At 42.4% G+C, this 26,694-nt stretch overlaps 2 protein-coding genes across 5 annotated transcripts in view; one reads left to right on the top strand and one right to left on the bottom strand.

Moving 5' to 3' along the window:
• LMBRD2 (LMBR1 domain containing 2) overlaps positions 1 to 13,976 on the bottom strand; it is a 32,975-nt gene extending 18,999 nt beyond the window's left edge. The window contains exons 1-6 of one of the 3 annotated variants that reach the window (XM_040580638.1): positions 13,775 to 13,976; positions 13,416 to 13,504; positions 3,368 to 3,597; positions 2,848 to 2,927; positions 869 to 964; positions 2 to 169 (exon numbers count right to left, since the gene is read on the bottom strand). In XM_040580638.1, coding sequence (XP_040436572.1) covers positions 2 to 169; positions 869 to 964; positions 2,848 to 2,927; positions 3,368 to 3,541 — 518 coding nt within the window. In that variant the 5' untranslated portion in view covers positions 3,542 to 3,597; positions 13,416 to 13,504; positions 13,775 to 13,976. Of the gene's footprint in view, position 1; positions 170 to 868; positions 965 to 2,847; positions 2,928 to 3,367; positions 3,598 to 9,696; positions 9,781 to 13,415; positions 13,505 to 13,774 lie in introns of those variants that run through there. The other 2 variants (XM_040580637.1, XM_040580639.1) reach the window with 2 other exon arrangements.
• Positions 13,977 to 13,992: 16 nt separating this feature from the next.
• On the top strand, positions 13,993 to 25,462 carry SKP2 (S-phase kinase associated protein 2). 2 transcript variants are annotated; one of them, XM_040580641.1, is made up of 10 exons: positions 13,993 to 14,210; positions 14,824 to 15,074; positions 16,639 to 16,750; positions 17,033 to 17,176; positions 17,749 to 17,883; positions 19,159 to 19,257; positions 20,761 to 20,888; positions 22,483 to 22,534; positions 23,833 to 23,940; positions 25,129 to 25,462. In XM_040580641.1, the coding sequence occupies exons 1-10, from the start codon at positions 14,203 to 14,205 to the stop codon at positions 25,343 to 25,345; spliced, it is 1,254 nt and encodes a 417-aa protein (XP_040436575.1). In that variant the 5' UTR covers positions 13,993 to 14,202; the 3' UTR covers positions 25,346 to 25,462. The 2 variants fall into 2 exon arrangements, with proteins under 2 accessions (XP_040436575.1, XP_040436576.1); XM_040580642.1 differs by lacking the exons at positions 13,993 to 14,210; positions 14,824 to 15,074; positions 16,639 to 16,750; positions 17,033 to 17,176 and adding an exon at positions 17,434 to 17,512.
• Positions 25,463 to 26,694: the final 1,232 nt, after the last annotated feature.

Genomic DNA, 26,694 nt, shown 5'->3' with positions numbered 1-26,694 from the left:
CCATTGTAAATTGAAGTTTGGGTTTACAGCCACATATATCAAAAATGCTCCAAAAATCAGCAAGTAAGTGCCATAATAGATTGCATTCTCAATCAACGCAGTTTTAATCTTTCCAGTAATGGAGAATCCTCCTGATCTAGCATATGACTGCATGAAAGGTAAGAGAATCCTAGGAGGAAAGCAAAGAAAACCAAACCACATCAGCCAACAAACAAAGTAAGAGAGATTGAGACAAGAGTGTTTAAGCTAAAGACTCCTAAGCTTCTAATAAATTAGCTAGTTATATGTTTTTATTCTAGGTGTGCTGGTCTGATGCCAAACCTTAAACAAGCTGCAGATAAAAACATTACAGTTAGCTTTACTATGAAAAATCTGTGTTAACTGGGAAGTCACTACCAACCCTGATATTCCTGACTGAGCTACAAAAATAATTATTTGATGATAGGTTCATCAGAAGCCACACATCAATCTAACCCAAAAGCACAGACCACCTGTTTGCTGTAGCTGTATCTATAGCTTTATATAGTATACCAAATAAAATCAAATAATTTACAATATTGCTCAAAAATCACCCAACTTATTCATGTAATTATTTTGGTGCTCAGTTGCCTAAACCCCATTTTTTCAGGCAATCGTAAACTGCTCAGTTTCAACTATAAAAATGAACCAAGAGTAAATGGCTACCACCTAAAAAGGAGAAAAAAAAAGTATAATCAATTTAGTACAGTAATTAGAGAAATTTTACTGCTAGCAAATAATATATGATTAGGTAGCTCTGTGACATAGTGATATATATTCTTAAAGAGTATGCTGTGAGTGTTGAGATGTTGCACTTAGATAGTCTGTCATATTCTTTTGCCTTACTTACCACGTTAAAAACTGTGACGTCCAATATACAACACGCCAGAAAATTGGCATAATTCCATTAGGAATATAGCTCCATGGTTTCAAACATTTTTGCTTGCTGTAACAGTGTAAAGAAGCTTACTGTTAATTGTAGGGCCAAGATAAAACACATTTTCTATAAATTCCCTTATCTAGGAAGTTATTTGAAAATAGAAGTAATACACTACTGTTTGAGTACAGAGTCAACCATCAGTCATCTCAGAAGAAAATAAAATTAATCACCACTTAAAAATATTTATTGCTCTCCTCACTGCAAATAACATAACTAGACAGGACAGCTTTCTTGGAGAAAACAATAGTAGCTCAAAGTCTACAGAGAAATAAGCAATTAAACAATTGAACGTTACATTTTTTTCTTTTTAGGCAGGAAGTACTTCATGCAAAGAAAAAACATTTCTGTAGACAGAAGACTACTCAACTTTAGTTAGTACAGCAGGGTTTTAAAAAATATCTAGGGACTCCATCATCTAGCTCTACTACTTAAGAGGACTTAGCAGTGAAAAATATGCTGTTTCTTCTGTCACCCAGCCAGATATAGTCAGGCTTACATATACTTTGACTTGTTGAACCAATACTTTTCTGACAGGTAGTTTGCTTCAGAAGACCAGAAAAGCCATGAGAGCCTTTTCAGTAAAGAAAGAGCAAAAGACAAAGTGCCCATCCACATTAAGATACTTCCTGGTTTTTTTCATCATACCTGTCTGGATAACGAAGTGGTGGTGAATCAAGGGGCAATATAATCAATTTAATGGGATTATCTATTGAGAAAAAAATCAGCATTTTCCAGGGTGAAACCAGTTAAGCCTAAACTGTGAATTTTTATGTAAACAGCCTAAATTTCTTCAAAGTTATCATATTACCATAGAATGACAGGTAGTGTGACTAAAGGTTTCAAATAAAGTTTTACGATCTGAGTGGCACCGACACCACATCTGCTCAAATCTTACTTAACTGATACTTCTGTTTTATATATTCAAGTCATATACTACAGTATAACATCCATCAGCATGTTCTGAAACTATACAGCAATTAAAAGGCTACTGAATAGTTTTCAAATTTTGTGTTTACCTATCTACATTTAATTTATGTGCACTGGGTGGTCTTAAATAAAGGGTACAACGTTCTGTCATGAAGTCTGGCATTTTACTGTTCTTCCATGGATATACAATATCCAGATAGTCTCTGCTTCAGGGCAACAAAACCGGCAGTACTTTGCATGGATGTTATCAACTGACATCTTAAAATGCTCTAATCACCCTACAGATAACTACACTGCACACATCTACAAGATGTGGAAATAGCCAGTGGAGGCTAAAGTATAAGCAGCCATGGAAAGAGGCCACAATTAGCCTACATTGACCATGCTACAGGGAGTATTTTCTTCCTGCAAGAAGACTGAGTTGGCTATCATTACTCTGATAGACTACAGTAAATTTCAGATAACTTCAATTACTATATATATGCAATTATAATAAGTAGATAGATATGCTGCTTACATGTAAGATAAGCCTACTCATTTCATTCAAAAGCTACAAAATTAGGTTTTCAGACCTACAGCCTTTAAGATTGTGGAGGAAAGATAAACATTATCTATGCAAAGAGGTCTTGGTAAAACAGCATTGCTTGAAAAGCTTAGTTCTATTACTTTAACAATAAAAGAGAAGAAATCTAGCATGAAATACAAAAAAAATAAAAAATTAAAAAAGGAATATTTAGGTAATCTGTTAGAACCGCTGTATAATTACTATCAATAGATTCAGATGCACTTTTCTTCACCTCTTCCTTCACCTTCCTGTATACACAACCTTCAAGTGTTGTATCACACAGAAAACACTTGTTTATTAGCCTTAAAAACACAGTACACTCCTAGCATGTTAAAAAAAGAAAATCATAAAATACCTCTTTAAAAACAATCTAATGAAGAAAACTTATAGCTCATACCTTGGAGCAAGAGTAACATAAGAGCCATTAGTTTCTGCAGGGCTGGAGTTAACAGCAAGTTTGCACCGATTATAAATAGTCTAAAAGACAATTAATTTTGTATCAGTGACTAAAAAAATGTATAGCATTTATTTAAAAATAAGTCATTCCCCATTTTTAAAGACATTTCCTGTACTCTAGGTTTACATTTGAGAGCATTTATCCTACTCACCCCTCAAAACAACATGCAATCTATAGTATAAGTAAAAAACAGTGTTTTTATGTTTCCTAAATAAATTTTAAACACTGTTAAGTTTTAAAACATTTGAAATAGACTTGTTATCTGATCTGATCAACAAAATCAAAATTAATTGCAAACACTGACACCATCATGCAAAAAGTTAACAAGTGTTTAGTTTTGTAAGATACTGCCTGGAAAATGTATTTGCTGTTTAAAATACTGTCTTTTTGGAATTATGATATTAAAAAAATACCATACACAGTTTATGCAACTAAACAGAAAATCTCACAAGTTTCTTACCGTACTGACATCCAGAGGCAGTATAAATACAATAAGAAAGCAAAGATACCAAGCCAGTAACGTTGCTATGATCACCAGCCTATGCTGTTTCTTGAAGTCTCCATACCGATGAAGTAGGAATAAGGCTAGAAAAAAGACAAATACTATCTCAAGGCCCAACGCTGCACCACTCATTATTGAATGTTCACTCCAGCTACACAGTGCAGCTCACGTAGGAAAGCAGATCGTAACTGTAAGACAAAAAGACATTGATTACATTAAAATTTCTGGAAGATAATTACACAGAAAAGAGTAGTTTAACAGACATTTTAAATATACTAATAGACTTATTTCACATGACAAGAACTCTGATCAGATGAAGAACAAGACTTCTAGCAAGGTGCTTTAAAGTCCTCTGCAGACATATCTATAATTCTATTTTTTTTTATTTCTAGCAGCATATTAAAACAACTCCGCTTCATCTTCTTGATACACAATATAGATCCAGAAGTCAAATCTCTGTGCTTGAAAAGTTAGGCTTATAGTCTTACTAAGTCCAGTATCAATTTCAAAACAAAATCTATTTTGCTCTTTTTTTTTCTTTTAGAAGAAATCAACTAATTTGGAAAACGGGTTAAGTGTTTAAAGTACATGTTTCTAGAAAGCTAATGAACAACATTTTTTAATGGACCATTCCTCAATATGCATTTAAATACTATACTAATTTAACTGAGCACAAAAATACAGAGAAATCATAGAACAGTTTGGGTTGGAAGGGACCCTAAAGATCATCTAGTTTCAACCCCCTGCCACAGGCAGGGACACCTTCCACCAGACCAGGTTGCTCAAAGCCCCATCCAACCTAGTCCTGAACACTTCCAGGGAAGGGGCATCCACAACTTTGGGGCTGCCCTGACGTAGGTGCAGGACCTTGCACTTGGCCTTGTTGAACCTCATGAGGTTCACTCAGGCCCACCTCTCAAGCATGTCAAGGTCCCTCTGCATGGCATCCCTTCCCTCCAGTGTCAATCACACAGCTTGGTGTCATCAGCAAACTTGCTGACCCACTGCCACTGTTAATGTCACCAACAAAGACACTGAACAGCACTGGTCCCAGTACAGACTTCTGGGGAATTCCGCTCATCACTGATTTCCACTTGGACACTGAGCGATTAACCACAACTCTGAGTGTAACCATCCAGCCAATTCTTTACCCACCAAGTGCTCCACCCATCAAATCCATGTCTCTCCAGGTCAGAGGCAAGGTAGTCACATGGGGCAGTGTCAAAAGCTTTGCACAGTTCCAGGATGCCACCTGACAATGCTGTTGTCACAGAAGTTCACCAAATTCCAAATGACCTGCCCTTAGTGAAGACATGTTGGCTGTCACCAATCACTTTCTTATCTTCCATGTGTCTTAACAAATTTTGCAGGAGGATCTGCTTCATGATCCTGCCAGGCACCAAGGTGAGACTGACTAGCTTGTAGCTTCCCAGGTCTTCCTTATTTCCCTTTTTAAATATGGTAGATATGTTTCCCCTTTTCCAGTCCATGAGAACTTCACCAGACTGCTACTTCCTCTCAAATACAGATAGCCACTTCATCTGCCAGTTCCCTCAAGACCATCAAGATGCAACAGATGCATCTCAACAGGTCCCATGGACATGTGCACCTTCACATTCCTTAGATGGTCTCGAACCTGATCTTCTCCTATAGCTGGCAGCTCTTCATCCTCCCAGTCCCTGCCTTTGCCTTCTGCAACTTGGGCAGTGTGGCTGGAGCACTTGCGAGTGAAGACTGAGGCGAAGAAGTCATGAAGTACCTCAGCCTTCTCCATGTCCCAGGTAACTGGGTATCCGGTTTCCTTCTGGAAAGGACCCACATTTTCCCTAGTCTTCCTTTCATCACTGATGTACCTATAGAAGTTTTTCTCGTTGCCCTTGATGTCCCTGGCCAGATCTCATTCTATCAGTGCTTTAGCTTTCCTAACCTGATCCCTGGCTGTGCGGACAGTTTCTCTGTATACTTCCCAGGCTACCTGTAGGCTTCCTTTTTGTGTTTTATTTAGTCCATGGAGCTCCTTGCTCAACCATGCAGGCCTCCTAGTGTTTTTGCCCAACCTCATTTTTTTGGGACGCTTTACTCCTGACCTTGGAGGAGGTGATCCTTGAATATTAACCAGTTTTCCTGGATGCCTCTTCCTCCATGGCTGTATCCCATGGTTACTCTACCAAGCAGATCTCTGATGAGGACAAAGTCAGCTCTCCTGAAGTCCAAGGTAGTGATCCTGCTGTACACCCTCCTTGCTGTCCTAAGGATCTTCGAATCCAACATTTCATGGTCACTGCAGCCACGGCTGCCCTCGAGCTTCACATTCCCCACCAGCCTCTTCTTGGTGGTGAGAACAAGGTCAGGCATAATACCTCTCCTTGTTGGCTCCTCTGTCACTGGGATTAGGAAGTTGTCAATGCATTTCCCAAACCTCCCGGATTGCCTATGCCCTGTTGTGTTGTTCCTCCAAGATATACCAGGATGGCTGAAGTCCCCCATGAGGGCCAGGGCTTGTGAACATGCAGCTGGTCCTGTATCTTCCTATAAAGGGCCTTACATGTAAACCTACTTGCATGTGCCTCTTTTAGGTTTGAGATTTCACGTGGTAGGAGGTAACATGCTAGATAATTCATCTTCCTGCTCCTCTCCTGTTCTTCAGAGAAGCAAAGGTCTCACCCATTCATTAATACTCTTGCCATGATATGTTTTTGCTTTGCTCATCTTTCTGGGTTTAGTTACTCAGCGTTACAGTCAGGACTGCCACAAGGGCCTAAAAAGTTCATACATCCTCATACTAGCATGCTATTATGCAGAAGGCCAGTGAGCTGCGTGACTACTACAGAAAATTTCACTGACTTGTTAAATTTTCACTTAAACTACTCCTGACCTTTTCAATAAGCAACATTTTACCACAGGTACTTCACATGCTAAACAAAAAAGTTTATTACTCTGGTCAGACTGACATGCTGCTTCATCAAGATTACCATTTATTGCTGGTTTGATTTAACTGAAATAGTTTTTGCTCTGGCTTCCCTAGTGTCGGATTTTCAGTGATTTCACCTTTCATTGGAACTTTAGAATGCTACCACTAAATTTTTCCTCAATTTACATTTAAATCCCTTCAGAATTTGTTGAACTACTACTTTTATGAATTTCTCAGTATACTGTTTAAGCAGATCTGTTATGGATGAGGGAACTAGAGCAGTGAAAACTGTCATATTTCCGCTAAAAAATTCCAAAGTTTGTGATGGCAGTACTTCCTTGAGAACACACAGAACAATCATTCTCTGATTTTTTCCTGAAGTTTTTCTTTCTCCCCAATTTGCTACTTTCACATTTAATTCCCAAATAGTAGAGCAGTCTGCTTACTCCATATCAGCGGTTATACACAGAGTATCCCATATTAAAAAAAACAGATTGAGCTACCTTCCTGATTTTTTCTCAGATGCACACTCACATTTTATCTTCTCCCTTTCATCTAACATTTTAATCAAATTATTAGCATTTCTGTTATGTCAAAGCACACACACACCCCCTTACGTTCTGTTTGTACTACATTTTGGCTAGATCATTTGTAAATCATGAATCAGAGATATTTAATCTACTCCCTAACCACTTATTCTAAGCATGTCCTTGATATTCCACTCTACTGCTCTCTTTTCCTCAGAAAACAGTCTTCTGTATTTATTGTACAGGAGCAAACTCCACCTCAAAAAATTACTGAAAAATAAATACTATATACCAAGGTCATTAAGTCAGTGCTATCTGACATATGTAGCTTTGGGTGCCCATTATAGCCACACCTTATACTACATAAACAAAAAAATTATACGCTGTATTCTCCATTACTAACACCTACACAATTTTTTACTACAGTCACACCTAAAAAGCTGCTCTCAGAACAGAAGGTGTAAAGCTTTTGTGCAAGATGCTGCACTTAGTTACTACGATGAGCAAAATTCCAAAAAGATTATAAAAAAGTACTGAATATGATAAAATAGAGAGGGAATTGAGACCTACAGCTAAACTCATTTTCCAAGACACAAGCTGCTTTGCCTTATCAAGGCGAACTGCTACAGCAGCCTCACCTACAGTAGGTTGCACAGAATCACACGCAGGCGTGTTTTGAATGACTCCGGAGAGGGAGACTCGACAGCCTCTCTGGGCAGCCTGTTCCAGGGCTCTTGTCACCCTCCAAGTAGAGAATATTCTCTCCAGATTCAGATGGAACCTCCTGTGTTGCCATTTGTGCCCGTTGCCCGTGTCCTGTGTCACTGGGCACTACTGAAAAGAGACTGGCAGTTGAAGCCGTTGGCTGCCTGGTTCTGCTCTTGGGAGGCTGCTAAGGAGCATGCATTGCTGCTCTGGTTGGCCTGGCTTATTCCCCAGCTGGGTGTGACGGCGTGAGCACTGCCGCTTTGGACCCATGCCCACCAGTCCTTCAGCTTAAAGCCAGCCCCACCAAGCTGGCCAGCCTACTGCCACAGATTCCCTTGCTTCTTCTAGACAGGTGGATCCCGTTCCTCTCTAACAGGCTATAGTCAAGGAATGTCCCATTGTCACAGAAGCCCAAACCCTCACGACAGCACCAGCCCTGAAGCCAGAAGTTGATTTGCATTACAGGTCCATTTTCCGCTGCACCTTTTCCTCTTACTGCTAAAACAGAAGAAAGAATAACCTTGGCACCAAAGCTTCTCACCCAGTGCAGTTTGTCCGTGCGGACCTTGCTTGTGCGTGTCCGCAGCTGCTAAAGCTTCTGGTCTGTTTCTGGATGTGACGCAGGAGGGTGGAGGCTGCCGTGGAATCCTGCTGTTGCGGGTCACTAGGGCCCAAGGTGCCTCGTGCTCTGTGGTGTCTGCTACAGGAGCACGGTTCTGACCATGGTTTTTATTTTAATGTTGAAATACAAAATGAAAGGCCTAATTTTCACCAGACTGCAACTGATAACAAGTAAGAGTTGTTTTGAAATAACGTGCACGCATCTTCAAAATTACAGTTCAAAACTTCTAGACAGAAGGTCTTAAAAACTAGCTCTCCGCAGAGGTGGCTTAAATGGGAAAAAAGTCCACCGGGTGAGAAATGCAGTGCCTGAGAGGAGCTCTTCCCGTGAGCTAAGTCCTGCTTAACAGGGCAGGGACCCGTGCTCCCAGAATCAAACCTTAAAATACATTACTGCAGGCTGTAAAGCCCTGCCTTCCTGTGGGGCTGGCCAGCGTTTGCCTATGAACCTGGTGGTTAGCTCAAAGAAAGGTGAGCTCCTTACCTATTGTTCTGTTTCTTCACTTTATTTAGACAGGCTTCTTGCTATTAGCACATGGCTCCCTAGCATCAGCTGCCTGAAATTCCAGAACCCATCGAGAATGTTCTCTCCTGAGATCAGTGAACTACTTCAGAAGAGTTCCCTTGTACTGCACAACCTTCAGCTGCTTAGAAGATGCTCCTATGAACCAATGACAAAAAGTAACAGAATTCCTCACTCTGAAAGGAAGAGTGTCTGTTGACACGCTCTTGTTTCTGGAGAGCAAGGCAGCTACAGACTAATACAAACAGGATCAAAGATGAAACAGTGGCACTGGAAGTGCAATTTAACCAGTGAAAAGGAAGGACATGCTCTTGTGTAGGCTTAGGATTTTTGTGCTTTGTTGCAGATATAGACAAAATCAGACAGTTTTTAATTTTTTGAATGGAAGTGTTTGGTTACCCTCATGTAGGAAATTCATTCCAAAATTCTGACACAAACTCCTCTAGAGTCCAAACCCTGCTAATAACTCTTGGCAAGCACCATAAATGGCTCAGTTCACACCTAATTCCCTTGGAGACTCCCCACTATCAACAGTATTAAATTACCTTGCCAGGCTGAAGACTAAGCACACTCATGACTATCTACATTACAAATGAACTAACTATCCTGTCTGTTGCAGAAATACTCAAGTTACTAAATGCAGCAGCAGGGAATGAAAAAAAAAGACATTTTCTTGGAGCTTTTATATAGCACCAAATTTAACAACAAAGACAGTCCAGTAACATCTCCTTAAAGAAAAGTTTAAAAAAAAAAAAAGTGTATCTGTGAGGAAAAGGCCTTGGTCTCAGTAACATGGAGTCCAGTACCCCTTTAATCAGAAATCCCAGATCAGACTGTACCAGTTTTAGTCTTTTAAAGCTCTGCAGGGAAACATTTTACCAGCAGATTTTTCATTTTGCAGACTAATGTAATTGGTGCTTCATTTCTTTCCAGTCAGTCTAATATGACACTTTCTGCAGATTTCTCATTGTTGCCCATGACTGTCTCCCCAGCTTACCCAATTCCTTCTACAGTGTGCTGGAACCTACGCAGTATCCCAGCCAATGCCTGAGAAGGCCTGTACTGAGGGTGAACGTTGCTTCACATGGCTTACTGAAATGGATAAATAGAAGTATAACCTGTGTGATGTCCCCTTCATGTAGTCAGCTTATTAGGCTTTCCAAATTATTTCCCTCTAAGAAATGCAACACTGTTCTCGATCCCATGTTTGTGTAGCTGGGTGTTCCTGCTTAAGCGCAGGCACAAAACTCTACGCATTTGTACCCTTTCCCCTCCCACAGGCTTCTGAATCTTCAGGGCATTTTGATTTCCACTACCACACACAAAACGGTCTACAATCCCTTTTAGCTTTACGCCTCTAAGTTTTAATAACCACATTATTTCATGATGGAAACTCTTTGTGAAAATCATGAAAAGTAGTTGACAAGGGACTGGCCTCCTTAATCACAACAGTAGTTATTCCCAACTGTTCTTCCCAAGGAAAAGCATACTGAGAAACAGAATCAGAAGTTCTATTAAAGACCAAATATAAGACATCAACTGATCCTCTCGTATACAGTAGACCTACCACTGAAATTAGTTAATTACTTCAAAAATTTGTCCTTGACAAATTGATGCTGTCTTTTACTCAGCTATTATATTCTAGATGCTTACAAACAGCTTTTGTTCCAGATTTTTTTCAGGAAATCAAAAGGAAGCAGACTAGTCTGCCAATCTGTAGTTCTCCATGTCCTTCAAAAATTAGTAATAAGTGCAGAAGAATGGCTGCAGAAGCGTGGCCTTAGAATCTCTGAAGACCTGCACAATCCAGGCCTGGTATTAGAATAGGCCTGTAATCAGAATTGTACTGAAGTTGCTGTGCGGAAGTTAACAAGAAGGTAGCCTTGAGCTATTCTTGAATCCTGAGACCAAGTAATTATGTTGTGCCAACAGGCCGTGGCTGTAACAAGACACAGCTGCTGGGAAAGCAGGTGCAGGGCCAAGAAAGATGGGGACCCGTATGGGAAAAGAGGGAGTAACAAACTACAAGGCTGAAGCACAGCAACTCAATTAGCTACATGGATAGAATGCTTATTTTAGTCATGATAATTAGGGGTGTGAGAACCGCGCATGTTTAGAGGCTACTAACCAATTTTATTTCTGCTTTACGAATATGCATGTGTATCGGTTCTATGTAAGTAGTGTTAGAAACTAATAAAGTTGAGCAAGATGCATATCTCATATTGAGCGTCTTCTTGACTCCGGCGAACCCTTCTTCCAACCAATAAGTACAGCCACCAGGCTTCTGGCTTTCACATCTTTGGTACTTCAACCATTTCTAGAATACTGCGGTCTTTTTTTGTTGTTCCTGAAGTTGTCACAGGTAAAGATCATCGAACAGATTTGGAAAAGTTACATTTCTAGAAATGCGGGATATTTCAGTTAAAACACTTGAAGAACCAACCAGCCAGAGATTTCCTTGTCTTACTTTGTATTTTAAATGCCATAATTACTTCTGACAAAAACTGTCACCAAGAAAGTTACAAAACTATGAAAGAGGTATCAAAGATAGCAACGGACAAAACTGAGTGAGAGCCACAGCATACCGAAAGAAACATCTGTGTGACAGCATCTCCCTCAAGCTGAATTCACGACTCAGTGGCAAGTATAAACTGAAAGCTGCCATCTCCAGCCAAATACCAACAGACAGTTCAGTGTTGCCCTTTTGCCTTTCTGTCACGGAATAATGTGCGAGCTCCTACTGAGCTTCTTCCAGCATGTTTCACTTGGCAAAAACAGAAATAGTATGCCACAACACCTGTAATAGGTTTCTGAAGCCTGCCCTGCTCTGCAAAGCTATGCTGCTAAGAATCCTAAAGTAAGACTTCAGACGTAAGCAAACCTTTTGGACTGACAGACAGAACTGCCCCACAATAAGAGCCCTTGACACTTCCATCTTTAAACAACCAAATGGGCTAACTTCACATTTTAGAAATCTCAGAGAACAAGAGGTCAAGCAACAACAAAAATAATCCCTTCAGCCATTTTCATATCCAAGTCTGCTTAGCGTGTTGCTGGGATTTCTTTTTTGTTTGGTTTCAGGTTTTGAAGGGGTGGGGGTGGAGGAGTTTTTTACATCCTTATTAAACATTGACCTTTGCAGCTCAGGGAAACAGTATTTATAAGCAGACAACTGACAGATGAAAAGCTGCTTAATCTCAGCACAGGGAGCAAACTATCTAAAGAAGGAAAATAACCATGAACTGCCTGAGAAAACCAACCAGAGAAGTCACTTGATTGCACTATTTGGGAGATTAATCAAATCAAACCTCTGAGATTAATCAAAACAACATGATTTGCATTGCTTTGTTCTTCTAAGAAACACTAGCCTATGTACTGATTAATACTTTATTAGTACCTGTAATCTCAACTATCTTGCAACAAAGAAAAGATTTTAAATTGACTGAATATTTAATTGATCATATAGCAATATTTAGGGAATCAAGGTTTGTATCTGCTAATGACAAGAAAAAAAAATGCTGTCCCAAATCCGTTCAAAACAGCAATATCCTCTGATTTGGTGGGAGACTAGGTTCTCCACAGAAGCACGAAATTAAAGACCAAGGAACACAGATATTTTTGCATTCAAAAGCAAGCAGAGACCATCAATACAAAGCCACTGGAAGTTTATCTGCTTTACATCATGCTGCCTTGTCCTCTAATACAGGATATTAAGTACCACTGAAGCTGATGCTTTCATAGGGTTTACAGGAGTAGTCTGGAAATAACACATCAAAAAAAACTACCTGCTTGGAGGAACTAAAATAGAATCAGATACAAAAGCTGTAGAGTTGCAAAAAGAACCTAAAAAAAGAACAGAAATTGCTTCCTGGGCTGCCAGACTAATGCAATCACATAAAACAGGTGGCAGTAAGGCAGTCACTCACATGATCACAACCCTAACACTGCAATAAGGCAAACGTAAGACTATTTGTTAATTCAGAGCTTTTAAAAAAAATAAATCGATTTTATCCCTTTCAGCAAAGTCTTCTTTCAATTTCCCACACATTAATAAAGGAAAGCAAAGACTGACAAAGAAAAAAGTTGATGCAGAACAGGTTAAATATAATCACTTTACTTCTTCAAACTAAAAAAACACTTCTCTTTCATTAGATTATCCACTTCAAAAACCTTTAAACAACTGTTCCATGAGTTTAGTTAAAACTGGAAACAGTTATCAGAAATTCTTTTTTAAGATTATATGAATGCTAATTTGATTCACATCATTGTCTACACCTGACTAAATAGCTGTGTGCAATTCGCCATGTGTTCCATTACTAACTTCAATTTTATAGGCACATCTCTCCATCGTTATGCAGTAAACAAAGGACAGCATTTACAAGCAAGCATCTGACTAAGAGCAGAGTAATAGGTGTGTTCAGCGCTAGTTTTCCAGCCTCACCGATTTCAAAACAAGCAGTTTGGAAAAAAAACGTGAAGAGCTGCACTACCAAAAGATAGCCTCACATACACGGTGTGAGGCTTGTGGAGTCTAAACCAGCATGGTCAGGGACAGGACCAGAATATAAAACCAAATTTTAGGCCTTCACAGCGAAGGTGTTTCTGAAACACGGGAAAAACCTTTCACGGTAAAACGTCACTGTCAGCAGAATTCTGGCCTTCCAAACCAGACGCTGCCGCCGCACATTAACGTCCATAAAGGTGGTAGCTGCATACCGGCTGGCCTGTAAGGCGCACAGAATCCAAGTCTGCAGGCACCGAGCAGACACCAACACGCGTCCCTGTAACCTACGTGCCTGGGGTCCCTGAAAGAAGGGAAAAATGAGGGCCCCGGAGCGGGAAAAGGACGCGTCGACACCGCACGTCCCCCTCGCCCCCCGATAGCCCGACGGTCGCTGCACCCGCTTCCCACCCGAAGGGCGCCCGGGACATGCCCAGGGCCCTCCCGCTCCCGACGCGGGTCACCCACCCTCCCCCGCCGTGACTCGGCGCTGCGGCACTCCCGCGGCCCCGGCGATCCGGCCTCACCCCCCCCGCCCGCTGCCACCCTGGGCCGGGCCGCGCCGCTCCCTCACCACAACCAGAGCCCTCTGCTCAGCAGGCAGAGCCAGTCCCTCACGGCGCGCCGCCACCCTCCATCCCGGCCGCCGCCAGCCTCTGCTCGAGAGCTCGGATAGCCGCACCGACAGCCGCGGCCGCTTCCTTCCGCGTCAGACCGAGAGGGGCCGCTGACATTTGCCCCTCGCCAGCCGCCCGCCCCCCCGGTGGCGCTTTGTCGTCACGGCCCCGCCCCGGAGGCGAGCGCAAGGTACGATGGGTACGGCCCCTCCGCGCTGAGGCGGCGGGCAAAGGTGTGCGCGGCGGCGAGCTACGGCTTCCGCCCGGCTTTGCGGCGGGCACCGCCGGCTTCCGCCCGGCCGGGGGACCGTGGCGCGCGGGTCGACAGCGCGGTGCCGAGGAGGGTGGCACGGCCGGGCGCCGGGCGCAGCGCGGGGCTGCCGCCATGCACAGGTACGGGGGGGGCGGCCGCCGCCCGCCGGCGGGGTGGGGGAGAGCCGCGCGATGCCCAGGCTGCGCGTGAGCCCTGCCGCCCGGCGCGCGGGAGCCCCACGGGTGTCCGGCGCGGGAAGGGACGGGGACGGGGGGCGCTGGGGCCCCGGAGGCGCGTGCCGCAGGCTGCTGGCGGGGCACAGCCCGCGCGGCGCCGCTCCCGCCCGGCGCTGGGACCCCGCCCCCGCCTCCCGCGCGGCGGCAGAGCGCCCGCTGCCCGCGCATCCGCGCGCCGCCCCTCCCGGGAGGAGAAGCCCGGGCGGGGGGCGGGGGTGGGCGGGCCGCGCCCCCACCTCTTCGCCGGCTTCTCTCGCCGGTCCCCCCGCTCGCCCCCTCACGCCGCCCGGCAGCGGGGCGCGCTTGGTCCCCGGCGGGCTGTTGAAGCGAGCACGTGCCTCCGCGGTGGCCTCTGCTTGCGCTTCCAGCCGCTGCGGGCGCAGCGCTGCTCATCGCCCTGCCGGGGGACGGGGGTTATGCGCGACTGTCAGAGGGTTCTGTGCGAGGAGCCCCGTCCTGTGTTTGGTGTCAGTCTGGCGGTACTTTCAGAGCCCTGTGGGTTTTGCTGTCTCTGCAGAAAACACCTCCAGGAGATACCATCCTTCACCAGCAATGTTTCCAGCAGCTTCACCTGGGACTGCGACTCCGGCAAGACCTTGAAGTCCCTCTCGGGCCTGGGAGTGTCCGTCCTTAAGAAAGACAAGCTGGGCAATGAAAACACACCACAGGACTTGCTGGTGTCTTCGCCCTGCCCTCCTCCGAAACGGCAGAAGGTGAAGGACTTCATCATTGTGCGTCGGCTTCGGCTGCTCCAAGAGGCAGAGTCAGGTACTGTCACCCCGGTCCAGGTTTCGTTCACCCTTCAGTAGAGATGGAGAGTGGGTATCACAAGTCATTAGTACTTCATTTTTTGCGGGCTTTTGCTCTTTCCCAGCAGAGTATCACTTTTAGATCTAGTGGCATTCAGGCCTGGGCAGGTAAATACTCCTTTATGTAAGCCTTTAAGCAGAGGCAGTACGTCAGGCTCCAGAACTGAGACCCATGGAAGCCATGGCTGGCTCCCGCCTAGCCCCACCAGCCCCCATCTGTGTGCCAGGGGTTTGTGCGGCATACCTCTGTGTCTGTCAGCTCTTGCTGCTTGGGACTTGGGTGCCACCTTGGCCCAGCAGGGCCTGAAGTTGCATCTGTTGCTCTACTCAAGGGACCTATTCCAGGAGATGTTTTGCCACATACCAAGCAGGGCCAAGCTCTTCAGGGCAGAGCAGTGGCAGCCAGATGAATATGGACTGTTTGTGCTGCTGTCCCCAGTACAACTTTGAAACCCAGGGAAGCTTGATACTTAAGCATCTAAGCAGTAAGATACTTGGTCCTTGAGACCAAAGGGATCCATTCCGCATCTGTTGCAGTGCAGGCTGAGGTATGCCAGGGGCCCAGCATCTTGGCTTCTGCTGGGGCTGAGTGGTGAACAAGGCAAGGAACCCTGCCAGAGAGCTACAGGGAAGGTGCAGTAAAGGGTGTAAGGTTCCTGGGCTGGAAAAAGACTGGGAGGGAAAGAGCAGGTCTGTAGCCTGAAGACTTGGGGCACTTGAAGAAGGGGTTATAGAATGCTGTATTCTTTCCTCTGGTATCAAAATGTATTTTCAGTTTGCAGTGACTACAGAATGCACAATAAAGAAATAGCTTGCTCCAGACACTAGGCTGTCATATGAAAAGTGGGAATACCCTCAGACAACCCTGCTTTTAAATGAGACAGTGCTGGATCACTGGCAGCTGTTCTTGAGCTCCACCACCCAGAAATCTCCTGTGAACATGGCAACACCTTCTGGAGCCTTGTATCTACTGATACTGTTAACTCCCTGAGAAGTTGAGATGCACCACATCCTTTCAGATAATGCTGGGGGCGGTGGTAGTTAGCATGTGTGTTTTAACGAGCAGTTTGCAGTACCTGGTTTTCTCTGTATACCATGCAAAAGCATAGCTCACCTTGGGCTCTCTTCTGGGAGCTGACATGCGCAGGAAGGATGAGCATTTCAGCAGGGGAAGAAAAAGAAAGTGAGGACCCTACAAGCCTTAGAATGCAAATGCCAGTTTCAAAAGTGAGTATGTGAATAAAGATTATTGTCATCTTTTCAGTGAAATTGGTTTTGTATAACTTTATTATGTACGCTAAATTGTTGTTATCAAAAGCTTTGCGTTTGCCAGTCATACCTAGGCAAAGATGGTACTGTCTTCCTACAATGAAGAGCTGAAAGGGGAATAAGTAGTGGGCTGATGTCTGTATAGTCTAGAGGGAGACTGTAGAGGTACTTCTAAAACCAAGCCAAACAAGGCATCTGATCAACAGGAAAAATGAACCAGCTTTAACTGAAACACGTTTGCTCTTTCACTAAAGGTGTTTCTTGGGATGTACTTCCAGATGAATTGCTTTTGGCAATCTTTGCATGTTTGCCTCTAAATGACTTGCTAAAAGTTTCCGTGATTTGCAAGAGATGGCATCGTCTTTCGTAAGTATTACTTATCATCGCTTAGTGCTAAGAAAACATTTGCTTCCATAGACTGTTAAATGATCTGGTTCTTACCTTGTTTATTCACACATAATTCGGTTTATGTGGAAGGGGGTTATACGTATGTATAATCAAAAGATGGCTCACATATTTTAACGTTAGTAAATTCTATAAAATGGCTTTCCCTCCTGTCAGTCTTTTGTGACACTGAAAACTTTCTGTGGTTGTACTCATAGTTCTGACCCTTTCTAAATCACTAACAAGTAAAATCCTGTGCCTTAGGTTTGATGAATCTCTCTGGCATACTCTTGATCTGACTGGTAGAAATCTGCTGCCGGGAGTGATTGGACAGTTGCTGCCTGCAGGTGTTACTGCGTTCCGCTGCCCAAGATCCTATATTGGGAATCCATTGTTTAAAACAAGCAAGTAAGACTTTTTCTGCATGTTGTGGATCCTGAAACCACATATCAAATATTCCTAGTTTCTCTGTGTATTTTTGGGTTTAAGATCTCCGCCAGCAGTAGCATTTGTGCTGTCTCTGGAGTGTAGAAGAGCTGATCAGTGCTTAGGCATATGTTGAAATTAGAGGATCTGTATTCACCTGTCAGTTACTTAAAACCAAGCTAATGTGATTTTTGGAAAGTATCAAGCACCATCATCCACTTGCAATTTATATCTTGTAGCGTGAAGAATTGTCAGCATCTCCAGCATTTTTATATGGGAAGATCAAAGTGATTTAACTCCAGCACAGTAGACTTTCAGGTATTATGATGAATCCTCTAAATGCATTGAAGATAAGAGTTGTGCAGTTTTAGTTGGTACCTTAGCAGTAGGTGGGGTGAGCTTAGTTGTATGTCCAGTGTACAGCGGAATACAACGGTATAATTATGATCTGCAAGCTTTGCACTGTTTTAGTGTATGGGGTATACTTATGGTATGGGGAATTTGTAGAACAGGCTTTATTGCGGTTTTAGTAACCTGCCTTTCTCCTTTTGTAGGTCTCTCAGAATTCAACATATGGATTTGTCAAACTGCACAGTGTCTGTGGCAGATCTCCAGAGTATTCTTTGTCTATGTGAAAGGCTGCAGAACCTCAGCTTGGAGGGACTAGTACTTTCTGACAACATCATCCAGTGAGTGACATGTTTGGAATATTCAGTAAATACCTTCTATTTGGTGCTATCATTTTGTGCAGGCTAGCAAAAGAATGCAGTTAAGGGTTTTTCATTGTGGGAGTCTTTTGAAATGGCCAGTTTGAGCACCTAACAGACCTACCTGGCAGGCTAAATGAGCTGCCTCTTTCCTCTCTTGTCCTCCAACAGATGAGGCGAGGAGGAAACACTCCTCTGGAAGAGTGTTTCTTGGTGGCTTTTTGTCATTCCTCAGAGTAGGGGGAGATTGGCTCCTGCAGCCAAGCTGCATAGCGGAGCTACTTTTTTCCTATTTCTGTGCTCCTAAGAGAACTTCTGTGTTTGGCATAAAGGTTCTTTTCTGTTTTAAGGGGTATAAGTAACTCTCCTGCCAGAAGGTTGTTGTGCTTCTGCACTATTTCTCACTTCTTTCTTAAACTCCACTTTGTCTGGAAAATCACAGATTCTGTCAAGCAGATAACTGTTGTTTGATTAAACTGGAAAGACACTTAACGGGTGTGCAGTCAATGTCCTGTTCAATCACAGGTGATTGTGGAAGTGCCAGGGACCATAGGGTCAGGTGGCAGAGACTCTGGGTGTCCTGCTTTCTACTTTGGAGCTTTCTGATGCCTTCCTTACTCCAGGGCGGGGAAACAAAGCACAAACAAACCCATTAGTCTGGCTTTTGATACCAGACTAGAAGTGTCTGAAAATGGGGTACTAACTAGGCACCAGTGATGAAATGTTACTGCCTTGTGTACGAATGTAGATACAAATGTAAGTTTCGCTAACTGCAAGTCTGTTTTAGTCTGGCAAACAAATGCGTTCAGGGGGATGCTATTTGGACATGTGTGTTTTTCAGGAATAACCTCCATCTTGCAGAGGTGACTTCAGAATGTGGTGATTGCTTTGTCTTTTAGAGGCATAGTGATCTTTAATAAAGCCATGGTGTGTATTTAATGGTGTACGACAAAGACAAGGTGAAAATACATTGTTTCCTTTTAAACTTAGAAGTTTATAAATATGCAGACTTATCAGGAATGTCAGGTAAATAAGCAAGTATCCCCTTTGATACTTCACGGTGATACAGCAAGTGCAGGGTTGAGAGCCTTAGTGACTCTTTAAGTTGGTCAGTTTACTAAAAATACAGTGCTGCATGTTTAACCAATAATTCTGTGCCTGGGATCTTAACTCTTAAAAATAATCACACATCCTAGCAATGCAAACAATGTTCCAACATTTAAATTTTATTAGACTTTTCTTTTTTCTTCCCTACAGGAACATTGCTAAGAATCCTGATTTGATGCGACTAAATCTCTGTGGGTGCTCGGGGTTTTCTGCAGAAGCCTTAAAGCTGATGTTGAACAGCTGTTCTACGTAAGACAAAAATAGTTTTTACTATTGCTGCTTACTGCTATTCCTGAGAAAAAAGATCCTTTGTATTTTTTTCCATAGGCATCCCAATTGTACTTGTCTCTATGTTTTTTATGAGCCTGTTCCTGAATGCCAAACAGCTGATTATTAGCTGAATAGTCAGATAGTTTCTTCCCATCAAGTTATTTTCTTCTTTAATAGCAAAGATGAACTTCAGTATTTTTTAATGAGTTTCTTTAATCATCCTTAAAGCAAGTCTTGCTGGGTTAACCCCATTTATGTTCCTTTGATATCATGTAAATTTGATTTTCTTAATGAAAGCAGTATGTGACCCTTACATAGTAGAGTGTGTGTTTTGAAACAGAAAAGTGGAGTCCCAGGGCTCCCTTTGCAAACAGAGTACAGCATGAATGGCAAAAACACCGTGCCTTTCCATCCAAGACAGAATAATCCTTCAGTAACCTACTTTATGAAGCACTGTGTTCAGATTGACAGCTCCAATGATTAAACCATCTGCCACCAGGAAGTCATTGAACTGAGCCCTAGTCAGTCTGGAGTTTATGTCGTGATCTTTCTGCTGACTTCCTGTGAGATGCTGGACAATCTACTTAATCTTTGCTTCTGCAAAAGCATGTTTTTAGTCAAACGGCATATTAGTGGACAGACAAAGCCTTAATCTTTTTCTGCCTCTCATGGGTAGGTAATGCTTTCTATTGCTTGGTCAGATTCCTTGGATCATGAGCTATTTAGAGAATGGCAGTCTGTACAGTGCACAGCGAATAGCAGATGGCAAACCTGATCCTAAGAATGCTAGTGGTGATTTAACTGTTTTTAATTTATACAGAGATTGCCAGCTAAATGCCCTAGTTGGGCTGTTCACTGTCTTGGTCCTCTGGTTAAATCTACAACACCTGCAACAAAAGACTTTGTTCCAGCCCTGAATGGTGATTGGCTGTAGGTAATCAAGCATATAAAGAGATTTAAGGTTACAGCATCACCAATGCTTACATAAAACTATGAAGTATTTTATGCCAATTAGGATTAATTGGTCATCTGACCACTGCTAGTAATGGATAGCCTTTTTTCCCTCTCAATGTGAACATCTGTTCAGTAGTAACAGATTTAGGTCACAAACCCAAAAGCAATATGAAAAGACAGTGTCTCCCCGTGGCAGTCTCCGGGAGCGAATCATATCACTTCCTAATGGAAGTGGCCTTGGGAAGTCACTAACCCCTTGCCCAGAGCTTGGTCTTGCGCTGGCAAGGTTGATGATAACTTTGTGTGGTTGGATCTTGAAAACCTCCAAACACAGATTCCATAGCTTCACTGGGCAACCGGCTCTAGTGCTTAATTATTGTCACACCAGATTTTGTAGTCATGAATACAGGAAGTTGGTAGTAGGTGTGTTACAAGTTTTTGCATTAAAAGTATCAACTGTAATAGATAATATCAGAACTCACTGTTTTGGTGATTCTCCCAAACAACTCCTTGTTCGTTTGTGTGTAGGCTGGAGGAGCTGAACTTGTCCTGGTGTGACTTCACAGCCACCCACGTCAAAGCAGCAGTCAATCACATCACTTCAAAAGTAATGCAATTAAATTTAAGTGGATACAGACAGAATCTACAAATACAAGGTAAATGACAGCATGGCAAACCTTTATCTCACTATAAGATAAAGCAGCAGGCTTTATATATTTTTCTGGTTGGCATCCACTGTGCATATAGAAAAATCATGCACCAACACTGATTCTGTGCTCTATATAGCTTGATGTTCTTGCTGTCAGAGAATCTTACTTCCGTCTCTGGCTCAGCCATGAGAAGTGAGATGATTTGCCTTCTGAATTTAAATAATAGTCAGGTGAAAGCTCATGTCATCTTCAGTTGAAAGGTACAGCCCTTACTTCTGAAGTAAGTCCTGAAAGCTGGATAAGCTGGATCCCATGTTCCACTGTAAACTGTGCATTGGCCTTCCAGATAGTTTTTGGAGCTTTCTTAAGGCTTCTGCTGTTGTGGGGGCTGAAGGCATCTTCCAAAAGACATCAGTCATAGTAACTACTTGAGTTTCAGCCTGACATGCTGTCATACAGATACCATTTAATTTGAAAGGCAAATCATCTCAGTAATCAATATTAACCATTTACTTGCTAAGAGTTCTAGGAGGAAAAGTTAGGTAAAGTTGCAGGGTAATAGAAAATGCAGATAAATCAGATTTGGGGAGAGGGCACAACAAAATGGGCAAGGATATAGATAAAGGATGAAATGGCTTTGGTGGTACGGAGAAGTGAATTTTCTCAATGAGCAAATGTGATGCCAGGGCATTGGCTGACAAGGAGATAGGCAACGTACCGGTGGTAACCTCTCTTTTCTTCTGTTTAAACGTCACACAGACCTTGGCATGCATTCCTTTGTGGGGAAATGCACCAGTCTTCTTTTTACCTCAGCCCAAAACCCATAAACAAACATGCTACACAATCTCATCAAAATCAAGAATTTGAACCTTCTGTTGATGTGACCATTAGAGACAATGTGTAGAGCTCTTCTGTTGCAGAACGCTTTCTATGAGTAATTTTACTCTGTTCCAATGCAATTTTTAATGCATAAGATTTCAGTAGCTCACTAATCATCATAATTTAGGTATTGTTTCTTTAGGTTTTATACGTGAATTCTGAAATACCAAAATCCTCTTGTATGTTGATTAACAACCTGCTAATAACAGTGGCCTCAATGATATCTGAGCCACAGGTGATCCTATGCTGTTTACAGACAATGAAAAGATAGTATCATGAATTTACAGTTTAAATTGGGAAAACCATAACTGTCAGGAGAAGAGAACTTTCTGTGGGTAGAAATTGAGATGCCTGAAGAACTTGATGGTCTAAAAGGGTATTTGTTGTGTGGAAAATTTTTGGTGTTTTCTGACTAGTAAGAGTTTCAGGCATCTCACCATTACTGTGTCTCAGTAGATTTCTACAGCAGTATCATTTACTTACTTAGTAAGATGCTGGTGCAACTGACTTAGGGACACTGCTTTGGACTAAATAGATCTGTCTATTTATATGAACTAAAAAGAAGTCCCTGTATCCTGAAGTATCTTGATAGGCAGACTATATGCTCTTAAGCCTTAAGTTTTCTTTTTAACAGAAATGAACATGTATGGAAGTGAGTAGGCTGTATAAAGCATGTTTTTCTTACTGAAGGATGGACTGACTCTTTGTGACCTCTTTTCAGACGTTAAAACGCTGGTGGAAAGGTGTCCTTCTCTCACCCATTTAGATCTAAGGTAAGGAAACCTGTGCACCTGGTCCTTAAATGCTCTGGTTCAGAGGACTGCCACTTCTACTACAGTGCAGTAACTATATAGTAATAATGCATGATTGTGTAGGATTGAACAACCAGAAAATATGTTCTGTGCTAAACCTACAAGAGATTTGCTATCTGGCATGACCTAATATGAAGCAGGTAACTAACTTGAAGATTTCTTGTTACTTTGGCATAAATGTTGCATACATACAGGATTTGTTAATTCACAAGTGATAGTAGTTGATAGGTAGAGTAGAAGGAAGCATTCAGATGCATACGGTTTATAAGCCTAGCATCCTAGAGAAGGTTTAGTTCATCTGATATGAATTTTTTACTTGGCCGTAGAACTGAGGAAAAAAAAAAAGTGTATTTAGGTTTTAACCTAGTCAAAATATTTTGAAATCTTAATGTGTAAAGTAATTGTCTTTTCATGGCACGAGACGAGATCTGCTGCAGAATATCTGCCTGCAGAGAAGCTTCTGCTTCACTTGCCCTTCAGTGAAAATCAAAATCTCTCTGTTGTGGTTGCAACCAAGCACAACACAGCTGCGTGCTCACCTCCCCCACAGTGGGGTTTGGGAGGAAATCGGAAGGGTAAAAGTAAGAAAACTCCTGAGCTGAGGAAAAAAAGCAGTTTAATAGGGAAAGCAAAAGCCATGCACACAAGCAAAGCAAGGAATTCATTCATCACTTCCCGTGGGCAGGCAGGTGTTCAGCCACCTCCAGGAGAGCAGGGCTCCGTCACGTCTAACGGTTACTTTGGAAGACAAACACCATAATGCTGAGTGTCCCCCCATTCCTTCTTCTTCCCCCAGCTTTTATACATTCAGCATGATGTCATATGGTTTGGAATATCCCTTTAGCTAGTTGGGTCACCTGTCCTGGCTGTGTCTCCTCCCAATTCTTGTGCCCCTCCAGCCTCCTCGCTGGCAGGGCGTGAGAAACTGAAAAGGCCTTGACTTAATGTAAAAATTACCAAGCAAGAACTAAAACTATCAGTGTCCTGTCAACATCATTCTCACACCAAATCCAAACCATAGTACTGCACTGACTGCTAAGAAGAAAATTAACTCTATTCCAGCTGAAACCAGGACACCCTCCCACACAACACACACACACACACACTAGAAAGGGGTTACCTCCGTACTGAGCAAAAAAACACTTCAGTGGTAGAAAAAGAAATTGATACTCATGAAGTTTTTTAGCCTGAATTTTGGAAACACCGAATTTACTGCTGCTTTATACTTAAATCGCCATTATATATGCTCTCATGTACAGTGACAGTGTGATGTTAAAGCCCGAGTGCTTCTGGTATTTTCATCAACTCATCTTTCTACAACATCTGTGTCTTAGCCGATGTTACCAGATATCACCTGCTGCCTTAATGTAAGTAATCTCTAAATGGCTTTGGTTTGCTGTTCATACAGAGGGTATGTTATTTTGAACTAGGTTTATTTTAGGTTTAGAAATGCAAGTACTGTTCTGAAAAACTTAGTGGTATGAGGAATAAGGAACTGAGATAAAATAACCTGACTGCTAGAGCATGTACCTTTGAGAATCCAGACTGGAACCAAAGGTATCCAAGATAATCTCTCCGTGATGTCAGTCTGTACTCATAGAACTTGCTGATCAGTATGTCCATTGGTCTTCCCTTAATGGCATTATACTACTGGTACTCATTCCTGTGAGGTACAGCTGGAGATTCCAGTGCTGCCAGTGACCAGTATCAGTGTCAATATTAGGTTTTCAATTATGTAACAAGGAAGGGATAGTCCTTCGGAAAACCTTTAACAGAGTTGACAGTTGATTAGCTAATCTGTTTATACTCCTTTGCTTTTGTGTGCACCTGTGTCAGTTACTGGTTGCCACTGAAACACAGCTTAGAGTTAGTTGCTTGTGGGTATTTTCTGCCTTTTATTAGTATATCAGTCATTCTGTTGTATTATGACTATATCAACTTAATTCTCTCAGGAAAGATGTCAATCTACAGAAATGATCAACAACAAGGAAGAGGTTGTGAGAGGAACAGGACTACCAAAATGAGGATCTGAAGAAACTTTTCTGTAGCAGTTTGTGCTGTCATGATGATACCTTGCGTGCCTGCTTGTCAGTTTTGCCTTACACTTGCTTACAGATAGAGAGTTCACGTGATGAGTGGGCAAACATGAAGCATTCAAGAAGCCAGGGCTAGCTATTCACTGGTATGTTGTAACAGACTGGAGGCTGAGAGTACCTAGGGGCTTGTGTCCTGACCCATATCCTGCAACTTCATCTGGGGCAATTCCTTCTTGACCAAAATAAATCAGTCCAGGGAAATGAAGGGGCAGGAACCAGTCTGCTTACACTGTGTTGAGAAAGAACAGTAAGAAGCAATTTACTCAGCAGGTTTCCTGAATTGTCAGTACAGAGAACCAGTTTCAGTTAAGTATGTGCTTTTAAAAAGTAGGAAGGAGAATTTAGCTTAAGTGCTTACCTTCTAGAACTTCGTAGAAATGCAGTTACCAAGTTTGGGTACAGACTGCAAAAAAAAATGTTTTCGGGTTCATGATTATTTCCATATTTTTCTCTTTCTAGAGAACTTCGTGAAATTCCAACATTAAAGACTCTTCAGGTGTTTGGAATAGTGAATGATAGCTCTCTACAGCTCCTCAGGGAAATGCTTCCTGGCATGAAGATCAATTGTTCACCCTTTACAAGTATCGCAAGGCCAACTGTTAGCAGCAAAAAGAACCATGAGATTTGGGGCATCAAATGCAGATTGAAAATCCTGAGAAATCCTTGTGGCGTATGATCATGTACAATGCACTGGGTGCAATGGACATGCTGTGTACTGGAGCTCCTTAAGCAGCAGAGTGCTGGAGCACCTTTAATCATAGTACTGTTACTATTAAAAATCATTCTAACTTGGGTTTATGCCTTAATGTAGTTTCATAAATATTTTTTAAGTATTTCTTTTTTTACGTAAAGCCTTTAGAAATCTGATTATCTGTGAGCAATTGTAGTATTTCTTTTAAGCTTTTTATTGTTGTTTTTTTACAAGGGAGATTCTTTAATGACAATGATTGTTTTTTAATTGGTTTTAAATAGTGTGAGCCTCTAGCAACTGTTGCAGGTTCTGATGCAGCTTTTGTTGCTTTAAGGTGCCCTAAAGATGCATATGGTTAGGTCTTTCAGCTCTAGAGCTCCTGAAAAGTCTTACAAGAAGTGCTAGGTATCTTGATGAGACTTATTAAGGAATTGTCTTTTGTCTGAGTTTGCAGAACTCAGAATGACTAATGATATCAAACCTATTCAAATCCAGTAAGATGAGAGGCTACCTACTGTTCGTGAGGGGGACAGAAGACTGAGTCTGAATTCACCAAACCTGAAAACCGTGAATAGGGGAAAAGATGTCCACACGTAAAGGAGTGGAGAGGCAGCTCAATACTGTAAAAGTTCAGCTGCAGTATTAAGGAGCTACAGTGAAGTTTTTCTTTAGCAGGCCACAAAGGTAATATCTGGTTTTTGTATTCTTGTTAAAAAAAAATAGTCTGAAAATCCCATTTGGAATAAGCATTTGTAAATGTAGAAGCTGGTTATGAATAATTCCAGGTTGTGGTGCTAGGTTTTCCGATTAACTATTACGGAACCTTAATGTAGTTTCAGTGATCTTGACCTCGGATAAAACTTTGTAATGTTTGCTTCCTTTCAAGAACAAGGTCTTTCAACACCATCTGATAAATTGGCAGAAATGTTGCAGGAGGAGGGCTCAAATGGTTCTGGATCTCAGACCAAAAGCAAAACCTGGGAGTTCTGCGTAACAGTGTTGTAAGGGAGATGCTTTGGTGTTATTGAGGCATCACTTTATAATAGCATGTTTGTAGTATCATTGCACTTCTTGTATCTGTAACTAACCACTGCCGTCCGTATTGGGTCTGACTGAGCCCCATAGCAACCCTCAGTGTTGCGCTTGTATTGCTAGCAGGTAGCCAGGGTAGCTGCTGCAGGGTCCTCGTGCGTAAGCCTGGAATGTTCCAGCAGGTGTGCTAGTTGGGAAGTCCTAGGGCAACCCCTGGATTCCATGTAGGGTGCTAATATGCTGCTGTTATTCCTATGAATGCAGCAAGCAAGCAGGTGGTGAATTTATTCATAGAATCATTT

Source organism: Falco naumanni, chromosome Z (assembly GCF_017639655.2).
Source record: "Falco naumanni isolate bFalNau1 chromosome Z, bFalNau1.pat, whole genome shotgun sequence".
NCBI lineage: Eukaryota > Metazoa > Chordata > Aves > Falconiformes > Falconidae > Falco > Falco naumanni.
This window is presented reverse-complemented; position numbering and strand designations above follow the sequence as displayed.